This window comes from Simochromis diagramma, unplaced genomic scaffold, assembly GCF_900408965.1.
Source record: "Simochromis diagramma unplaced genomic scaffold, fSimDia1.1 OVJJ01000304.1, whole genome shotgun sequence".
Lineage (NCBI taxonomy): Eukaryota > Metazoa > Chordata > Actinopteri > Cichliformes > Cichlidae > Simochromis > Simochromis diagramma.
The window spans coordinates 5,498,209-5,517,077 of record NW_024387030.1 but is presented as its reverse complement, the minus strand read 5'-3'; the positions used below and the strand labels follow the sequence as shown (position 1 = coordinate 5,517,077).

The window sequence follows — 18,869 nt, the reverse complement described above, 5'->3', positions numbered from 1 at the left end:
TAAATTAATAGGATACTTCTTTTGTGGCAATTGTATTAATGCAATAACTTATTTTTCTATATTTAACATTATGGACAGATAAACATCAGGCTTTTAGAGGTAGACATAAAATAAGAAGAAAATGAAGTTAATCATAACAGAAAAAACATGAAAATGTATTTCTGTTATGAAATTCTGTCTTCAGCTTTGATTGGTTGTTGTTTTTGTATGTACGTCAGATTACGTTTGACCGGCTCCGCCTCTCTTTTTCAGCTTTGTTGACTTGGAAACCGTCGAAGCGTTGTTGTTAAAGATGGAGGACAGGACAATCACTGCAGAGTAGATACATGCGCTGACCCTCGGCCAACTCTTCTGCTTCTTATACATACTTTTTACGGACTGCTTCTGTGGAGCGAGGTTTGTTTTAATACTCAGACTGTTCGTTGAAGCTCCTAAATATTATCTTACCAAATGTAGTAACCCTGTAAAGTCAGTGAGGTATCAGAAGCATTTAGCAAGCTAGCTGCTAAAGTGGCTAAGGTTAGTGGTTCACACAAACTGTACTTTTTCCTATACTCTGACTTCAGCAAATAAAAACACCATGGGAGACTTAATACGGGTTTATTTTACTAGAGTGCTAAACTATATAATTAAACGATTGGCTAGCAAAACCTAGCTAACCCAGTAGAGGTTTTGTTGTGCAACTTTAACGTCGTTGTCATGTATTTTTTTTTTTTAGAATGAGAGTCTTAAGTCCTGGATTATTCTCATTTTGCGCTCGGAAAGAGAAACATCACGCTGTCTGAGAATGCCAGCAGGTACGTTTCCTGCTGTTCCGTCCTCACTCCAATGGTGGAAGGTTCTTTAAATTAAAGTATCAATGCCGTTTTGTATCGGCTGCTCCCATTTGGGGTCGCCACAGTACATCATCTGCCTGCATCTCTCCTTATCCCTCTGCATTTCCTCCTTCACTACATTCCCGGATCTTTTCTGTAGTCTTTCTCTTTTCCTCCTGTTCGGTAGCTTTATGTTTAACATATTTCCAATCTATCCGCTGTTCCCTCCTCTGGACATGCCCAAACCCCCTCGGTCTTGTTTCGTTAACTTCGGTAGCGTTTCCAAACTCTTAAACTTGAGCTGTCCCTATGATGTACTCATTTTTAATCCTGTCCATTCTGGTCACTCCCTTAACATTGTTAACATTTTCAACTCCATCACCAGCTCCAGCCCAGATTCCTGTCTTTTTCTTGGTGCCACCATCTCCAAACCATACATCATATTAGGTCTCACTAAAATGTTGCAAAATGTTGTTGGTGTCCTTCTTTCCTCTCATATTTATCTCCACCCACTCCACCATGCCTGCACTCTCTTCTTCACCTCACTTGTCCCCTGTCTGTTGCATTGCTACTCTTACTTCTCTTACTTGGTGTGATGCAGTAGTGTAAAAATGCAGTTACAAGTTTTGCAAAAAGATTTGATCAATCTACAGAAGTGTTATCAACAACATGTAGTTAATCTTATTTATGTTATAAAGTCTAATCTGCATTGTCATGTAATCTATTTAAAATGTTCCCTTTTTATAGGTGAGAGTGAAGACCGGGCAAAAACCCGGGAAAGATTTAATGAAGTCTTCAAGAAGTACACAGAATCTGAGAAGAAAAAGAAAAGCACTGAAACTCCGGAGACTATTGTGGTATGTCATTCTTGTGTTCTATTGATAATTTTACATCAGATGCTCTATATGTTGGCAAAAACATATAGAACTTGCAGGACATGTCTTAAAACTATTTCTGAATAGTTCCGAATCCTTGTGGATTCTGCATTTTATGTAAACAAGGCTGTCATGATGCCCTTCTTCCAAAACAGACAACATGTCGGACATATTTTAATTGCGGAAGTTTTAATAAATAACAAAATAAAAAGACTGTAAGTACTGACACCTCTTTACCTTTTCCTCTTTAGCTTCAGAATCTAAAAAAAAATCTCAACCTTGAGAAGGACACAGAAGACAATGAGACCATCCTCCAGAACACATATGACCCAGAAGAGGGCAGCCCTCGCTACACAAAGAATAAAAGAAGGGAGAGAGAAATTTCAGAGAAGGTTAATTTTAACAACAATAGAAACCAAGAGGGGATTAAAACATCAAAATCTAAAAGAAAAAGTAAGAGGGACCTTCCCTCTCCTCCTATGCCCGAGGACATCGGAAGTCACATCCAAGAGGATGCAAATGCATCAAAGTCTGAAATTCCATTGGATCCAAATGATTCTGTAGGTGGAAAGGCCCCAAAGCAGAAAAATAAAAAGGGAAAAAGCAAAGGTGATACAGAGGCTAAAGAAGCAAGCCAGGAGGAGGACACAGAAGATAACCTATTGCATGAATACCAGCAAAAGATAGTAAAGGAGGAGCAGAGGACTTCAAGGAGGACAAGGGTCAAAGGAGAAGATGAGAGTGCTGTCTCACAAAGTGTTACGCTTAGTAATGATGTGGGGAAGAAGAAAAAGAAAAAGATGAAATCTGTAGTCACAGATTCAGATGCAGGGTGCGTATAACTATTAGTGTACTATGGAGTTATATTTAGTGATAAAGCAACAGTGTTTGATTTCTTTCTACTTCTTTTTTTGCCTCCAGGGATCAAGATGAAGATACAGACCTGGATGCTGATGTGGAAAATGAAACAGAATCCAAGGGAAAGAAGAAAAAGAGGAAGAAAAAACATGGTGATTGCACGATAATTCTCAGGATTCACCAAGTTCCAGTTAAAGGTGAAGAAAGGTGTTGATGGTGATGCATTTCATATTTTGTTTTCTCCCCTTGTAGTTGTCAAAGAACAGAGTGAAGCGGAGTCAGAAGCACCTCAGAAACCAGTTTTTGATGACAACCTTGTTCTTGGAGTGTACATTCACAGAACAGACCGCCTCAAGACCGACTTGATGATTTCACACCCCATGGTGAAGATCCACGTTGTTGATGAAGCCACAGGGCAATATGTGAAGAAAGAAGACTGGTGAGACATTTCTGCTATTAAGTTTAGTGCTGTGTTTCAATTTCTGGGCGCATTTTTTATTTAGAAATTTTTACCTTAAAATAATTGGACCATGGTTATTTGTTTTTCAGTTAAATTTAGGCACGATCTATAGATATTTGTATTTATAAGCCACTTAACTGTGCCAAAACCTTTGAATTATAATACATTTTGCCTTCAGTTCAAATTTGTTTTTCTTTTTTGTAGTCATCGCCCCGTATCCTCATTTTATGAGCAGGAAAACGTTGACCATGTTCTCCCCATCATGACCCAGCCTTATGACTTCAAGAAGAACAAATCAGTCGTCCCTGAGTGGCAGGAGCAGATCATCTTCAATGAACGTTTTGGCTACTTTGTTCAACAACATGACGAAGGCCCCAAAGTCATACTGTTCTTTGAAGTAAGAGTTATTTCAATAACAGTTAATAAACCATATTTTAACATGTGTGACAGTAATTTCCTTTATTGAAATGTTTTGCACAGATCCTTGATTTTGTGACTATGGAAGAAGCAAGAGCCAACATTGATGTTGACAAGCATGATCGAGGTTTCCGAAAGATTGCCTGGGCATTTCTGAAGGTAATGTGTTTAATCTGGTCATTTAGAAAGAAAAGATCAGTCTGGTTGTATTTTAATCTCCCCTGTTAATATGTATGCCCCTCCATTTTTCAGCTTGTTGGCACAAATGGTGTCTTGAATATTGACAGTAAACTTCGTCTCCAGCTCTTTTGCCCTCCACATCGGGCAAAGAGCCAACCTAAAACAGTTGAGGTGGTTGAATGGTGGAGAAAGTACCCAAGAACCAAATATGCATCTACCCTCTATGTTACAGTAAAAGGCATTAAACTCCCTGAGCATGTAAGTTAGCTGCTACTGCCTAGTTGTTGGAAGGTTAATAAATCTTCATATGTACATGGATGGAGTATGTTGTAGCTGAGCTGGTTATGTTCTTCAGGTGGACCCTAGTATTCGGTCTATGATGGCACTGCAGGAGGAGAGAGGCAGCACCTCCTATAGTGAACTGCAGAATGAGATCACCAAGAGAAGTCTGACACAACCGCTAGACAGCAAACCTCCAACCTTGAGATGGAGCAGGCTGCCTGGTCAGGTTTGTAGAAGGGTTTAAACTGCTCCTATCAATATTACATACAAATATACATGTTCATATTTTTAGCCTGAACATGGGTAAGTAGCAAAGAGTGGCAGTCAAACAACTAAAGAGAGTTTTACTGTTGCAGATCTGTCGAATTCCTAACAAGCCTATGCTGGCATTTCGTGGTGGTCAGATGGGCTGTTTCACAGTACTCTTTTCTCACGCTGGAACCATACTGGCTGCTGCTTGTGCTGACAAAGATGCGTTCCCTGTTGTAGGTAGGTCACATCTCATCGGTGTAAAAGTCCCCCTTCTAATGCATTGTTGACTCCAACCAGGTAATTTCTTTGCTGTTTGTATGCCATGAACACCTCTTTGATGACATCTGGATTCTTCCTTGTCTGTGCATATATATTTTTTAAAAATCAGGTAAAAAATAAATAAATAAAATAAAATGCTGTTTTTATTTCAGTGTATGAGATTCCCTCTGGCAAGGTTTTGGCTGCCTTCAATGGTCACCTCAAAATAGTGTATGATCTCTGCTGGTCCAGAGATGACCGCAGCCTTTTGTCTGCCTCCTCTGATGGAACTGTCAGGTAACTTTGTCTTGGTACAATGTAAGATTAAATAAAAGTGATTAGAAGTGAATGAGGTTTCACTGTTTCTTGTAGTGACTCAGTTTTTGTATAATCTATTATATTTTAGCTCTAAATAAAGTAAGTTACCTAAGTTGTAGTGTGTGTAATATATTGCTTTTTTGAGAAACGGCCTCAACAATACTGGTGATGTTCTGATTTAAAAACTAGCAAACGCATTTTCTTTATATAAAATAGTTTTTGTATTTTTACATTGTTTCCCTCAGGGAGTGGAATGTAGAGAGGCTTCAAGTAACAGCCCAGAAGGTGCTCCCTCATCCATCGTTTGTGTACAGTGCTCGGTACCATCCTACAGCCCAGAACCTGGTGGTAACTGGGGGCTACGACTGCCTGATACGAGTGTGGAGAGTTGATGTCGGTGATGTGAATGGCCAGCTGCTGCAGGAGTTTGAGGGTCACGGCAGTTTCATTAACACAGTTTGCTTTGACTCCGAAGGTACTGTAAGCCCTGTTATGGAAACATGTCCCCGATGTGTGTGTGTTTGTGTTGTCAGCTACTGTGAGTTAGGAAAACTTGGAACAATATAAGAGTAAATGTAGTCTCTTAAAGAATGATGTGTCTTGTATATGTTTTAATGAATCTTGTTATTAATAGCTGTAAATAAAATGGTGGTTAATGTGAACTTTATGTATAGCTCTGTTTTTATAAATCCACCAATCCTCCAAACATTCCTGCCAGTATAACCTTTATGCCAGACTGACTGATTTGCTTTGACTTGCCTTGGACTATTTTTTTCTATTATTAGAGAGAGTAACTGAGATTTAAATTTGTCTTAGACTGTTTACAGTCACTGTCATTTACTTCAAGGCCCAGTTCAGAGAGAAGGAAAGCTGCTCTTTTTAAAGCAAAGAAAAACTCAAAGCCAGCCAACTAATTCTGGTTTTGTGTCTATGAGGCACATGTGTGCCTTTCTGTGAAGGGGTGTTGTGTTTGGTTTTGCTACTCTTTTATAATGAATGTGAGGCTTGTTCTCTTGTATATCTTATGCCATATCTGATGTTGTTTTCATTGTAAATAGGTCGACGAATGTTTTCTGGAGACAACATGGGCCTCATCATTGTGTGGAAAACCTCAGTAAATGACAGCAGGCAGCGGCAGCAGCCATGTCGCCACTGGTGTATAGAGAGGGTACAAGAATTGATACTATTCAATGCACTTTATTTAGCTAATGTTAGTTTATGGTCATTTTAAAATCCCATGTTTTCTTTTGGCAGAAAATTGATGAGAGTGATCTCAGTGGTATCCCCATCAACATGCTGCAGCTCCATCCGAATGGGCGGTGCCTGCTCATACATGCCAAAGACAGTGTGCTGAGGATGATGGATTTGAGAATGTAAGACGAAATTAGAAAAGTATTGTGTGAAATTGTAGAAAATAGAAATATAATAAAGCAAAGACAAATATTAAAGTATTGTATTATACTTTGCATATAAATGAGGAGTGATTATTATATTATTGTATGTGTGTTTGAATATGTGTTTGGCTTTCCCTCTTTAAGTCTGGCTGTAAAGAAATACACTGGAGCCATTAACTACAGAGAGAGGATTTACAGTACTTTTACACCATGTGGGAACTTCATCTTTTCTGGCAGTGAGGATGGGATGGCGTATGTCTGGAATACTGATACAGGTGAGCATGAAATTTTTTTTTTTTTTCCTGTAACAAAGAAACTAGTCGGTTCTTAATGTTTTTGACAGTATTCTGCATAGTTGCTCCAACCGTTTCTTTTCCCAGGTGATCAAGTTGCAGTATATTCAGAGCTTTGTTACCCCACGGCTCTCCACAGCGTGTCATTTCACCCCTACGAGAACATGGTAGCTTTCTGTGCCTTCGGTCAGAGCCAGCCTGTCCACGTGTACCTGTATGACCGCAAAGGTTTGTGTTTTGTTTGACAAAAGAAGAAGTTAGTCAGTAGTATTGTACAGACTTGCACGGCTTAATTTCTGCCTTATTTTTCTCTTATTTTTTCTAGTTTCCCAGATGGAGGTGCACAGTATGAAAGCAGCAAGCAGATCAGCTTCTGAAGATATCAAAACAGTTTTAAACACACCTGACCCTCTAGCTTTGCAGGACACATCTATTTCTGCAGCCATGGATCAGTTTGCCCAAGCAACAAGACTTGCACTGAAAATGCAGTGTGTGAAGGAACAACTGGACTCAGTTCTGGTAAATGCTCATGTTAATTTTTAAATGTAGAGTGAAATAAGTGTGCATTTAAATTAACTGAAATTCTTAGAAAAGGATTTTACATATTTTTTTCAGGAACCACGTCAAAGATCTTCTACTACTGGATTCATTTATGAGCAAGGTACTCTAAGCAATTTAGATGAGAAGGACTTTATATAATTAGCTATATTATATTTGGTATTTTAACCTATTTTTCTGGTTTGCAGATAAATTAAGCAGTACTCACACAGGCCGGAGCTTCACATCAGATGTCGGCACAGTGAGTTTTTATCAGTACTATATCTAAATACACACCTTTGTATACTGAAGCATTGCTGAGGTCACAGATGGTGAACAAGCTTTATGAGTCTTTTCTGTCAATATTGATTTTGTTTTCTGTAATCTGCCTCCAATCGCTTTATTGTTCAGTTGCCCTCAATGTGTTGAGAAGGGAAACAGCATAGAACCGGGTTTATATACTTTAATTGTAAACTCAGCCATTTTTCCCCTTTGTGTAATATGCTAATCCCGCTCTGTGTTAATTTATGTTTTCATATTTCAAAGAAATGTTTAGATTTCTATTTAACCTTGATTTTAAATCGGTGTTCCTGACAGTGAGAATTGTATTAGAGGGTTTACATGAAATACACAAATGTGAATTTTACTTTTATTATAATATAAAACAGAAAATTGCATTAATTAATTTATTGCACCTTAATGCTGTTATATATTTATTTATTCATTTTATTTACAGACAGGATTAAATGCCTCACTCCCACCTCCATCTCTCCTGTCACCACACTCCAGACTGAAGCTCACTGGTGCTCTGGCAGAGCAGCTTATCCCACAGGCTTCTCTGAGCACTCAGCCCCGTAAGTGGCTTTTTTCAGTTAATCACACAGTTATTTGTCTTTAACCAGTGAATGGCTTCAATGGAGCTGTGTAACTGAATTCAAATGATTATGAAGATTATAACTGTGCTACGTACAACTTGGGCCAAGTCTTTTCAGCACTGTGCAGCATGTATGCTATGAACAGAAACACAGATGGACTGCTGGCAATTGTTACCCATCTCTTGAAGTGACTACTGCAAATTGCAGTTACTGTAGTAATGTACAATATTTACCGTGGTAATACATAAAATATTACTGCAGTTTCAATTCTTGATGTTTTTTCTTATACTTTTAGGTGGGTTCAGTCCTGTCGGTCATTTTCTAAAAGGTGCTTCATCTTTTAGACTACAGACGGTAAGATTTTGTAATGTTTCCAATTAATCTTAATGCTGCTGAGATAGGCAGGGACTGCAGTGGTGTCTGCCTGCTTGTTGCTATAAGAATGAAATTATTTCCTTTTTTCCTTGTCAGACTCTTCTTGACCACGTCTCTTCAGGGATCCACGTGGAAACCGATTCTGCACCTGTTCAGCAAGTAGTAAGTATCCAGTGTAATTTAAAGCTCAGCCGCAGCCTTATTTCACACTTATTCAACTGTCCTACCTTTCTGTTCCATTCATAGGTTGTTTCTCTTTATGATTACAAAGCAAATCGCTCTGATGAATTGACCATTCGCCGTGGTGATGTCATCCAAGTACTGTACAAAGACAACGAGAACTGGTGGTTTGGACGCCTTGAAAATGGGCAGCAGGGATATTTTCTTGCTTCTTATGTAGCAGATCAGAGTAGGTGGATTATCTTTTCTTGTGGTAGATATGCTTTTAAAAAATTGTTTATAAAAATGATAAAAACATGTTATTGTTGTAGGAGATTACAATGAAGAGGTGACTCACATGCCTTTGTCTAAAGAGCCTGATGAGAGGTCAACACCTACTAGGGTAAGAGAACAAAAAAATCAGAGTGGCGTCTGACTGGGACGTGTTCATTAATGTATTTTGGCTAAAAGGTGAAGTGGGGGTGGAGTTTACATCTCATTAATTAATCTTTTTATACCCACTGTAGGCCTTTTGTCAAAAAAATTGTCAGCTTGATTTCATGTCAGCAACAAAAAAGAAGAGAAGACTGAAAAATATCAATATATTGCTCTGTGGTTCCTGGTTCTCCTTTTACATACTACAGCTGCAACAATATTTTGAACAGCAGTGGTTTTCGTCATTCCACCTTTTGTGCATGAAAATAAGAGATTTGGAACAAAATATCAGTTTCTGTATTTTTCAGTCTTCTGATGCAAATCTAGCTGTAGCTACAACTTCCATGTTCTGCTGTAAGCAGCTATTTTGGCAAAACTATGACAAACCATGAGTCATTTTAAAGCCTACAGTGGGCAAGTGTCACTTTAATTGCTTTTCATTTCATAAATTCACAAATGTGGTCTGGTTTTATATATGCGTGATTTTCCTGTTCCCATGGGCCATCACTTTTTTCTTTGTACTCGTATCTCCAAGGTGTCTGCTGCCATTAGTTCTTCTGGAGAACTTAGGTTTCTTTCCGAGCCGACGCTTTCCGACACGGAACCTGAGATGGCAGTTACTAGGTAAGTGGCTCTCTTTGCTTCACTCCTAACTACTCCTAACTACACAGGCTGATGAAGCTGTATAGTGGTGGAGAGATATTAAGTGCTGATTGTGAAATACGTTTCCCCCATAGAAGTAGAAGAAAAAAGAAGGTGGAAAAAGCCACGAGTCCCTGCAGCTTCCTCTCAAGCCACGTTTTCAGATGCAGACGCATCAGCGTCGACCAGTAGCACCAGGAGGATAGGCAGATCAGCAGGGCGACCTCTGCCAAAGAGGCCAACAGACAATACAAACAGTGCCTTTGAGCCTGATCCATAAACTCATGGAAACAAACAGCAACCGTATGTCTGCTTTATTCTGATTTTTATTTCAGCTGTGATCTATTTTTCACTTTTTTTTTTGTTTGTAAATATTTTTTTAGTTTTGAAAAGTCACAGTTTATATTGCACCTAATACAGATTAAATTTGTTAAATATGTTTATAAAAATATTGTAATTGTATAATGCTGATAAACATATTTTTTGTACATTGAATATTTTGAATAACTTATCCATGTAAGAAAACAGATAATACTGTGTAAACGTATGTAATATTGTAATTCCACTTGATTACCTTGGAAGAGATTTAGAAGTTTTATATATATATATTTCTTCACAACATAAACAAATTCCTTTATAGTTTTATTTCCATTTTTATAATAAGCAGTCTTTGCAGTCCCTTACATTGTCACATTTGAATGCTAATGTACAAAAAATTAGTGAAAAAACCTCAATATCAGTGTTAAATAAATCTATAATGCAGGCAGAAAAGAAGGTAAAACATTCAACATTTCTAACTGCAGTGAAATCTGCAATAAATTCCCTTTTTGAAGAATTAGCACAGTATGAAAGGTTCATATTGACCTGTATAACTTGCACTGCTTTACTTTTAAGCCATTGGCCATAAAAACTCATTCTTACTAACCAAACTGTGGGTGGCTGGTGTTATTGTGTGAGTCATCATGGCAGTGTTGGAGAAACTATTACAAGGCAGTTTAAAGTACTTTGGCAGGTGTTTGTGTTTGTGGATACCTGCATGGGAGTCTAACTTATTGTTTAAATTTTAATGTGCATGTTGCTCCCCAAATAAATGATCAAATATATCTGGGAACCCATTGGGAATGCAGCTGAACCCACTCCATGAATGTATCTAGCTTTTTTCTTAAAATACCTCTCAGGGAATTCCCACTATAGTACATGCTCTAGGACCAGATAAAAATAACTAAAAGACACAACATTAAAACAATATCAGCTTGATAACAAATAATGACTGATAAAATGTTTAAAAAGTTGTGTAACTTGGAGCTGGAACACAGGATCATAGGAGAGGGGTTCTTTCATCTGCTTGTTGGCTGTTTTCTTGGACCCTGAAATGTAAAAGTTAAAAAAAGAGGTACAATTTTTGCTGTTGTTGCAGACGTTAAAAAAAGAAATAAATCTATTTAGAATAAATCACAGATCTTGAGGTTATACATGTATAACCTCTGAGTAGCACAAATGAGTGTCTCACTATGGGAACGCCTCCTGTAGGACCTCATCAGAAGCTCAAATGCCACCTGCCTATGTCAGGAGGGGCCATGGCCTCCATATATAATAGGCTGAAATAGTGTCACATGTCATTCAAAACAAGCCCACCTTTTCATTTTTTATAGAGAGAATGGTCTGGTGAGACACTCATGCTACTTGGAGAACCAGGGTTACCGGTATATACATAACCTTAAGTTCTTTTTCAAAGCATTTGTTTGGTGAACAAAGAACCTGTACTGAGGACTGAATGCGCTAGGTTAGGCGCTGTCACATCTAGCTTATAAAACCTAACAAATGTGTGAGATGAGGCCCAGCATGGAGTTGCACACACCTCCTGGATAAAACTCCCTTAGAGAGAGCCTATAAGGTAGCCAGGCCCCTAGTGGAGTGTGCATGGAGGCCAGCTGGTAAAAGTCAGGCAATACTATTGGGGAACATGTACTGATAACCTTTGGGATGAAGATGAGGTCAAGATGGGCTGGAAAGCAGCTAAAAAAATCTCAGCCAGTCAATGTTTCTCTTCCCAGCACAGGGCTGTCAGGAGGGCCACTGGTGGAAAAGTATAGCGGAGGGTTGAAGCCTCTAGTCTGCGTTCAGTGGGTTGTCCCTGGACAGAAAATCTGCTGCAAGGACAGTGGACAGTTTAGCTTAAACCCAACAGCACAGTTATCGACAGACTTCTGTAAGAAGTGAGAAGAGTTTTTGAATGACATCTGACACTATGTCAGTCTATTATATGGGGAGGCCCTAGCCTCCCCATATAAGCCTCCTTTTAAGTGACCCTCCTGACATGAGCGTCACTTAAAAAGCCTGTAAGAGCTAACGTAATGGCATTTCAGCTTCTGATGAGGTCACATAGAAGGCGTTCCCATAGTGAGAAACGAAATGAATACTATGAAAGAACTTATTATGTTCATTTAAAGTTTAGGCCTACCTTTGTCGTTTTGTCCGTTGACAGAGAGAATACATGAAGATGAGAAATGCCTGAGGACAGAGTGATCATTAACATTGTATTGACATAAAATATCTAAACGCTGCAGCCACTGATACTTACACCCAAAAATGCCAACGCTCCTTGAACTACAGCAGCCCATTCAAAGCCGAGATGTTGAACAATAATTCCTCCCACAATGGGGCCATAAAACGTCCTTAAAAACGAGCACAAAATTAGAGCAAAAATCACGGCACTAAAAAGCTAAATGCCAGAAAAGAGATAAATTAGGGACTCACCCAGTGCACCACACTGCTTCATATAACCCAGACACCATTCCAAGTGTACTTAGCCCCTCTTCAAATCCTATTTCACTACGAGGAAAAACTAAATTGTAGAATATTTGTTTCATCCAGTCGTATTTATGAAAAAAACCCCCACAAAAAACAAACTGTAGTTCATGAATGTTGAGCATTATGTGAAGCAACTCACTGTGCACATGAAATGAGCTCAGGGAATATGGGGATTACACTTATTGCCAGAGAAAGCCCAATTAGACCAAGCATGACGACCAGCAACCACAGCTGACTAAATGTAAAAAACAAAAACAAAAAAAAGGATACAGAAGTTGGCTTTTTAAGGCAAAGGGATTAATTCAGTATATGACTTGTCGAGGCAACATGTCCCACTCCCCTTGCAGTGGTGTAGATTTTAAATACCAGGGCTTAACCATCCAAAGTAACCGACCTATGTGTCAATGATAGGGAGACAGACATAATAGTGAAGTTGCCAAGAGCAGAGGCAGTGAAGGTGAATGAATTTAAATACCTGGATTCAGCCATCCAAAGCAATGCACAATGGAGAACAGAGTACAGACAGGAGGGAGTGGTGGAAAGGAGTTTTAGGGGGTGATTTGTGACAGAAGGAGAGCGGTGAGAAGCACTGACCAATACTCAGAACAATTGCAAGTCCAAGGAACTCAGTGACAATCTAACAAGGAGAGTTGAAGATTTACACAAGGTGGAAAGGTCTCTTATCAAAATATGTCACCACTTTGCCAAGGTCTGGAAGAAGACCCAAACTGTCACCTTTAGTTGAGAGGAAATTGGTTAGGATGTTCATGAACAGCCCAGGAACCAAGGCTCAAACATGCCATTAACTAGAAACTCCTGAAACACCAGCATCTGCGGTGAAACAAGTTTTAAATCACCTAGAAAGAAGCCCGTGCTCCAAAATCAACACCTTCAAAATATTGGTCAAATATGCAACTTGAAATATGCCTAAAGCTTGTTGATGGCTGCCAAAAGTGTCTGGTCAGGGTGCCAGTTACTCTGGGACATGTAACCAATATTAAACTTAAACCTGGAAATTGAGACCCTAAAGTAATTAGCACAATATTTAGTGTTATATAATAACATTTAAAGTAGAGTTTATTCCTCACAATGGGCTTTCTTTTTTGCTACCACAGGAGTCGCTCCCTGCTAGCCGTGAAAAATATTAAGGGTTTAAGACACTTATTCACAGTGTGACTGTTACCTGGCAGGTGCAATTATTTCCTGGAATTAGACATTGTAAAAATGACGTTAGATATGACTCTTGGCTCAGAGGGGGATACACATCTTTCTTAAAATGTCCATCATTTTTAAATACAGAAGTGTTAATTTTACCTGAATCCCACACTAACCTCTGGATGTGAAGAAAAGGGGCGGGACCAAGCAGACAGAAGCCAATTGTAGCAGCGATGCCGCCTGTCACCAAGAGAGCGATCCTAGTGGCCTGGTGCACAAGATCAAATTTTATTTAAAAAGAAAAGAAAAAAGATAATTATACACATTTAATGATTTTGATTTCTTGGATACATACAGGATATTTATCTGTGAAATACCCAATCAGCGGTGATGCCAGAATATACACTAAAGGCAAACCAAGCATTATTAGTCCCACGTAGCCATTTGAGAGACCAAACTAAGGATGATGGATAGGGAAAAAAAGTTGTTCAAGGAATGCACAAAAACTCTAGGAAACGTAAGCTGACTTTATCATAAAGGATATCATTACCCTGTTAATAGCAAACAGTGACAAAGTGGCATCCAAAAAGCCCACACCTGCACTGAGAGTGAATACCACGTAGCAAACCAGGATTGTTTTCACGTGGGTGAGTAGTCGAAAGAATGAATCCTTCGATGGGACTGCCTCTGAGAGGAGGGAAGCACAAAATTACAGCTCAGTTATAATGTGAGAAAAATGAAAAAACACAAAATGGCAATTTTTAAATAATAAACCCAAACAATACACCTAAATCTCAAGTGTTACATACCAATGGACGGCAGGACGTAAATGTTGAAAGGAACCATAATCAACAGCAAGCATCCAAGACTTAAAAAAGGGATATTGTATCCAAAAGTCTGGTAGAGCCACCCTCCCAGTGGTGGTCCCAGGATAAGGCCGAGTCCTGCAAAAATCTCCAAAATACCCTAAAACAGTAGTGACCCAGATTACTATACTGTGGGGATTTCTTACATCATAGCCAAGAGCCAGTTGTTTTGTGAGAGATACATAACAACTTAAACCTCTAGTTTCTGTTTTCTCGTGATTCTAATGTCTAAACAGCATGCCAGTCTGACAAGTTTGTCCACCCTCACCAAAACAGTTGCCACATTGTTTGGGAATATTTGTGCTGTGATGGCGAAAGCAGACATTGTAGCAGCGCCAAAGCCGACAGCATCAAGCGACCTCACAACAAAGCACAGACTGATGAATATAGGTCCTGCAGGAGCCCGATCAAGAAATCTGCAAAGAAGACAAGAGCCAGCCAAGATTAAAGGAAATGCAGACGAAATAAATAAGCTCAGAGGAACTGCGTGTGATCTGAAACAAAGGTGATTGTGCCATGGTCTCTGGGCCTTGGCCCCAGAGGGGTTCTTTCTCGTTTTGTATTTTGGGTTATGTTTGGATTAGGGTTCTGTATTCATGGAATCTAGCTTTCTATTCACATTGTGATTTCTTTGTTTTTATGTGTCCTGTTTATGTCCTGACGCTTCATATAAGTTCCTTTTTTATATACCTTCAGTTCTCTAAGTTCATTTAGCTGATCTCCTTTTGATTCTGTTCCTCCAGTCTTGTCTTTCTTGTCTTATTCTTTCTGTGTTGTCGTATCATCTTTCCCCATGAACTTTGTTATATTTTCTGTCATGGTTTATCTTGAACCTTCTGTGTCCTTATGAGTGGGCGACATTAAAGCTATATTTTGAGTTTACGCCTCACTTCCCAAGTTTTGTATTTGTTTCCACAATCTGCCTGCTACACAGCTGTTTTAATTTTGTTTATTTAGCACAAAACATTATTTTTTACATGAATAAATTCATTGTTGGTTTGGTATTTTCAGGAAATTTGTGGGAGTGTGGCGGGGGTGTTGTTTGTTTTTCGGCTACTGAAGAGGGATAGGGCAGCAGGTTCAGGAGGCAGTGCCAGGGGAGGATGGCTGACAGCTGGTAACCACTGTTTAATCATGCCTCCCCTATTTAAGCAGCACGCTGTGTGGAGAGTCGGAGAGCAGAAGCAGCAGCAGCAACTCGCTGAGTCATGCTGAAAAGCGAACTCCAAAAGCACACTGAAAAGGTGTGTGTAAAACAAATAAAGTGACAGAACGTCAGCATGATCCTTGGAGTTGTTGGGTCCTTTTGTCACAATGAGATTCTGGATTTTTTCCAATTTTATCATTATCATAGTTAACATGAAACACAGGTCACTTACCCAAATATAATAGTGCAGCACGATGATACAAAAAGTCCTGCAATAAGCATGAACTTTGCACCAATCTGGACAATCTGATACACAAAGAATGGGTCAGTTGCACTGTTACAGACTCTTTGGTTACACCTGTGCTCCAAATTGCCATGCATATGGCATGAAGTTAAAGTGTATACTTACATATTTTCCCAATATCAATGAACTAATTAAATTGGAGACAGCATAACACCCAAATATGAGACCAACTACAGTCTGACTGGCTCCTTTCTTCACTGCCTAAATATTAAAACAGGACAACAGATAAAGTTAGGGGATCTATATAACAACAACAAAAACAGCAAGGATAATATAATGTCTTTTTAACTAGCCAGCTTGTTGTGCCACTCTTTTCCAACATTTGCATTTCTAGCTCATGACAGACCTTAAGTTGAACGGCTGATTACAAAAGAGCCAGTCTTCACTGGCCTTCAGGGAGGATGTCTGTTGGTAGCACATGACTACTCATTCATTCCCTTCAGAAGACATTACTGAGTTCTTAAGGTGAAGAATAGTCTAACCTGTGAACTGTACAACTACATGGGAGCACAAATACATTTTAGTAGAAGGAGATGCTTGTTCCCAGTTTCCTCTGGCTAGAAAAGATTTGTTTGCAGATATATGACTTGCATGTATGAGAGAACGTGTTTTATTTCTTCAGTCAAAAGCTGCATTCATAAGCTAAGTTTTTAAAGTTTTATTATCTTGAACCTTTAACCTCTTGTGCTGTAACATGTGGTTTGTACCCTATGATGCTGGCTTCCTTGAGCTTACCTCGGTGGGAAAAAATGGGCCCAATATTGAGTAGCAAATCATAGAGCCAAAGTTGACAGATGCCACTGATATTAAGGTGAGAATCTCTTTTCTTGTGAACCTGTGAGGAGGATCTGTTGATTCAGCTGTGGTGTTGTTATCTGTGTTGTTATCTGAAGAGAAAACGGGAAGAGAAACATGAATAATGAGATTAGGCCACGCTGAGTTGAAAGAACATAAAGTTTGCGGTTAAACTTTTGGCAGAGATAAGGAAAAAAGTCAAAAGGTAAGCTATGTTGAGCTGAGTATCTGCCAACACTTCTCAGTTTATTTTACACAGTAATTTAATTTCCACAGGGTACAAAGGTCACAAACCTCTCGTCGGAGGATCGGCATGTTGATCCATTTTCAGTATTCAGGGGTCTGTATCCAGTGGCTGAGAAATACAGACGGTGACAGAACAACTGAAAGAGCAGAGGATAAATCCTGACAAGTAAATATTTCTGACAGCCTCCTCCGCTAGGTGAAAACAATCATGAGCATGGACTACCGGCAACACTTCCAGACTAACCCTCTTCTTCTTCTAAGTAATAACTAAGTTAGTCCCATCCCATTACTGCCCTCCGCAGTCTGGCAGATTAAAGTAAACCAGATATATGTAGAAATATGTAGTCTTTCTATGTTGACTTTAGCATGAGCAAATAATTCAATAATCTATTAAATTATTGCAATTTTGAATTATTATGCAAGTTACTTAAGTGTTGTTATATTTATTTTACAGACAGGATTAAATGCCACACTCCCACCTCCATCTCTCCTGTCACCACTCTCCAGACTGAAGCTCACTGGTGCTCTGGCAGAGCAGCTTATCCCACAGGCTTCTCTGAGCACTCAGCCCCGTAAGTGGCTTTTTTCAGTTAATCACACAGTTATTTGTATTTAACCAGTGAATGGCTTCATTGAAGCTGTGTAACTGACAGTGTTGGTCAAGTTACTTGAAAAAAGTAATCAGTAACTAATTACTGATTACTTCCCCAAAAAAGTAATCCCGTTACTTTACTGATTACTTCTTTTCGAAAGTAATTAATTACTTAGTTACTTAGTTACTTTTTAAAAACACGATTTACAACCTGAATAGGTGATAAAGTGATAGATCTTTCAGCCCAATTCTACTTTTTCTACAATCCATCATACAAAATGTAATCAAATGGAAAAGTCTCTTTTTAAAACTTGTTTTATTAGTTTTAATCTTTTAACTTTATGCATCAAGCAAAAATTTAATTATATGCAACATTCTCTGACTGGAAGAAATTTGTTTTAAACCTATTTAAACCTATTTTCTGCACATTCCAGCACATAAAATATATATATTTTTTGTGTTTACACTCAGTCTTTCAAATAGATGCAAGTAAAACACAGCAGAAAATAAATAAAATCAAAGACTAGCGGTCCTTTTGCTCTATTTTCACCTGTAAAGCAGGAGTAGGGTAGGCGGAGGTTTACCCTGGTGCAGGTGTGCCGCAGCGGTCAGTGGACGAATCCGCGAGTTTCTCTGTGAATTTCCCATTACATCATAGCGCACTCGGTGCTTGCTCGGAAGTTTAGGGGGTTTTTTTCGCTGTAAAAAGAAGTTTTCTTCCCACGCACAACGGACGCTAATGTTTTTGTCACTTTTTATGGAATCAAACTTAAAGTAAGGTCAGTACTTCCACGCTTTAAACGCTGCACGCTCATACTCTCTCCCGCAGTCGATCCATTGTTGATCTGCACACAGCTGTCGCACTTGCTTACGTCACTGTCATGAGACATTCTCGCAAAAAATCACGGTTTTAGTAACGCAGTAACACAGCGTTCCTGCGGGAAAGTAACGGTAATCTAATAACCGTTTTTGCAATAGCAATCCCTTACTTTACTCGTTACTTGAAAAGTAATAGGATTACAGTAACGCTTTACAAGTAACGCGTTACTGCCCATCTCTGTTTATTAGCATACCGTCTTAAACAGAAAGACAGTATGAACCATATCCCAGGCATACGACAATCAGATGGGGTTATTTTAACTTCTTTTAGACATATAAATGATGGATTCAGGGCCTTTTACAATAATCTTTATTCTACACAAGGGAGTTTAGATGAACAGAAATTCGAAGCATTCTTTACTGATTTAAACCTGCCACAGCTTTCTACTACTGACCAGCAGATTATAGATGCTCCAATTACAGTGGAGGAGATTACCCGTGCAATTAACAGTATGCCACTTAATAAAGCTCCAGGATTAGATGGGTTACCATTGGATTTCTATAGAGCATTTGAGGATATGTTAAGTCCCCTGTTGCTCGATGTTTATAATGAGGCGTTCAAAGTAGGCTCATTACCTCAGTCAATGCACTCTGGACTTATAACATTTATTCTTAAAACTGGGAAAGACCCTTTAGTCCCAAGTGGTTA

At 38.9% G+C, this 18,869-nt stretch overlaps 2 protein-coding genes across 6 annotated transcripts; one reads left to right on the top strand and one right to left on the bottom strand.

The window, feature by feature from the left end:
* Window positions 1-247: 247 nt before the first annotated feature.
* ahi1 (Abelson helper integration site 1) lies at window positions 248-10,354 on the top strand. 3 transcript variants are annotated; one of them, XM_040041702.1, is made up of 27 exons: window positions 248-396; window positions 719-797; window positions 1,563-1,672; window positions 1,942-2,522; window positions 2,612-2,700; window positions 2,801-2,987; window positions 3,213-3,405; window positions 3,489-3,584; window positions 3,678-3,863; window positions 3,961-4,113; window positions 4,244-4,376; window positions 4,571-4,694; window positions 4,961-5,190; window positions 5,774-5,883; window positions 5,970-6,088; window positions 6,254-6,384; window positions 6,490-6,630; window positions 6,728-6,921; window positions 7,018-7,063; window positions 7,149-7,201; window positions 7,676-7,793; window positions 8,110-8,168; window positions 8,286-8,351; window positions 8,436-8,598; window positions 8,681-8,751; window positions 9,319-9,407; window positions 9,521-10,354. In XM_040041702.1, the coding sequence occupies exons 2-27, from the start codon at window positions 788-790 to the stop codon at window positions 9,615-9,617; spliced, it is 3,549 nt and encodes a 1,182-aa protein (XP_039897636.1). In that variant the 5' UTR covers window positions 248-396; window positions 719-787; the 3' UTR covers window positions 9,618-10,354. The 3 variants fall into 3 exon arrangements, with proteins under 3 accessions (XP_039897636.1, XP_039897639.1, XP_039897638.1); XM_040041704.1 differs by lacking the exon at window positions 248-396 and adding an exon at window positions 419-519; XM_040041705.1 differs by lacking the exons at window positions 8,681-8,751; window positions 9,319-9,407; window positions 9,521-10,354 and having other exon boundaries at window positions 8,461-8,591.
* Window positions 10,055-17,081, bottom strand: LOC120739812 (MFS-type transporter SLC18B1-like). Of its 3 annotated transcripts, none has more exons than XM_040041715.1 (14): window positions 16,798-17,076; window positions 16,444-16,583; window positions 15,814-15,909; window positions 15,637-15,710; window positions 14,526-14,673; window positions 14,201-14,357; window positions 13,942-14,078; window positions 13,747-13,848; window positions 13,568-13,659; window positions 12,376-12,471; window positions 12,183-12,257; window positions 12,007-12,100; window positions 11,887-11,936; window positions 10,055-10,792 (listed from the first exon to the last, which is right to left on the bottom strand). In XM_040041715.1, the coding sequence occupies exons 1-14, from the start codon at window positions 16,826-16,828 to the stop codon at window positions 10,744-10,746; spliced, it is 1,341 nt and encodes a 446-aa protein (XP_039897649.1). In that variant the 5' UTR covers window positions 16,829-17,076; the 3' UTR covers window positions 10,055-10,743. The 3 variants fall into 3 exon arrangements, 2 of the variants coding, with proteins under 2 accessions (XP_039897649.1, XP_039897648.1); XM_040041714.1 differs by having other exon boundaries at window positions 16,444-16,595; window positions 16,798-17,068; XR_005697286.1 differs by lacking the exons at window positions 10,055-10,792; window positions 11,887-11,936 and having other exon boundaries at window positions 12,060-12,100; window positions 13,420-13,659; window positions 16,444-16,595; window positions 16,798-17,081.
* Window positions 17,082-18,869: the final 1,788 nt, after the last annotated feature.

Excerpts from the sequence above, each read along its gene's own strand:
- ahi1 (XM_040041702.1), top strand. Across the intron at positions 2,523-2,611 it reads GTCACAGATTCAGATGCAGG|GGATCAAGATGAAGATACAG; the intron begins GTGCGTATAACT and ends TTTTGCCTCCAG. Across the intron at positions 2,701-2,800 it reads AAAGAGGAAGAAAAAACATG|TTGTCAAAGAACAGAGTGAA; the intron begins GTGATTGCACGA and ends CTCCCCTTGTAG.
- LOC120739812 (XM_040041714.1), bottom strand. The coding sequence starts at position 16,828 with ATGGATCAACATGCCGATCCTCCGACGAGAG. Across the intron at positions 14,079-14,200 it reads TTACGTCCTGCCGTCCATTG|AGGCAGTCCCATCGAAGGAT; the intron begins GTATGTAACACT and ends CCCTCCTCTCAG. Across the intron at positions 13,849-13,941 it reads CACTGTTTGCTATTAACAGG|TTTGGTCTCTCAAATGGCTA; the intron begins GTAATGATATCC and ends CATCATCCTTAG.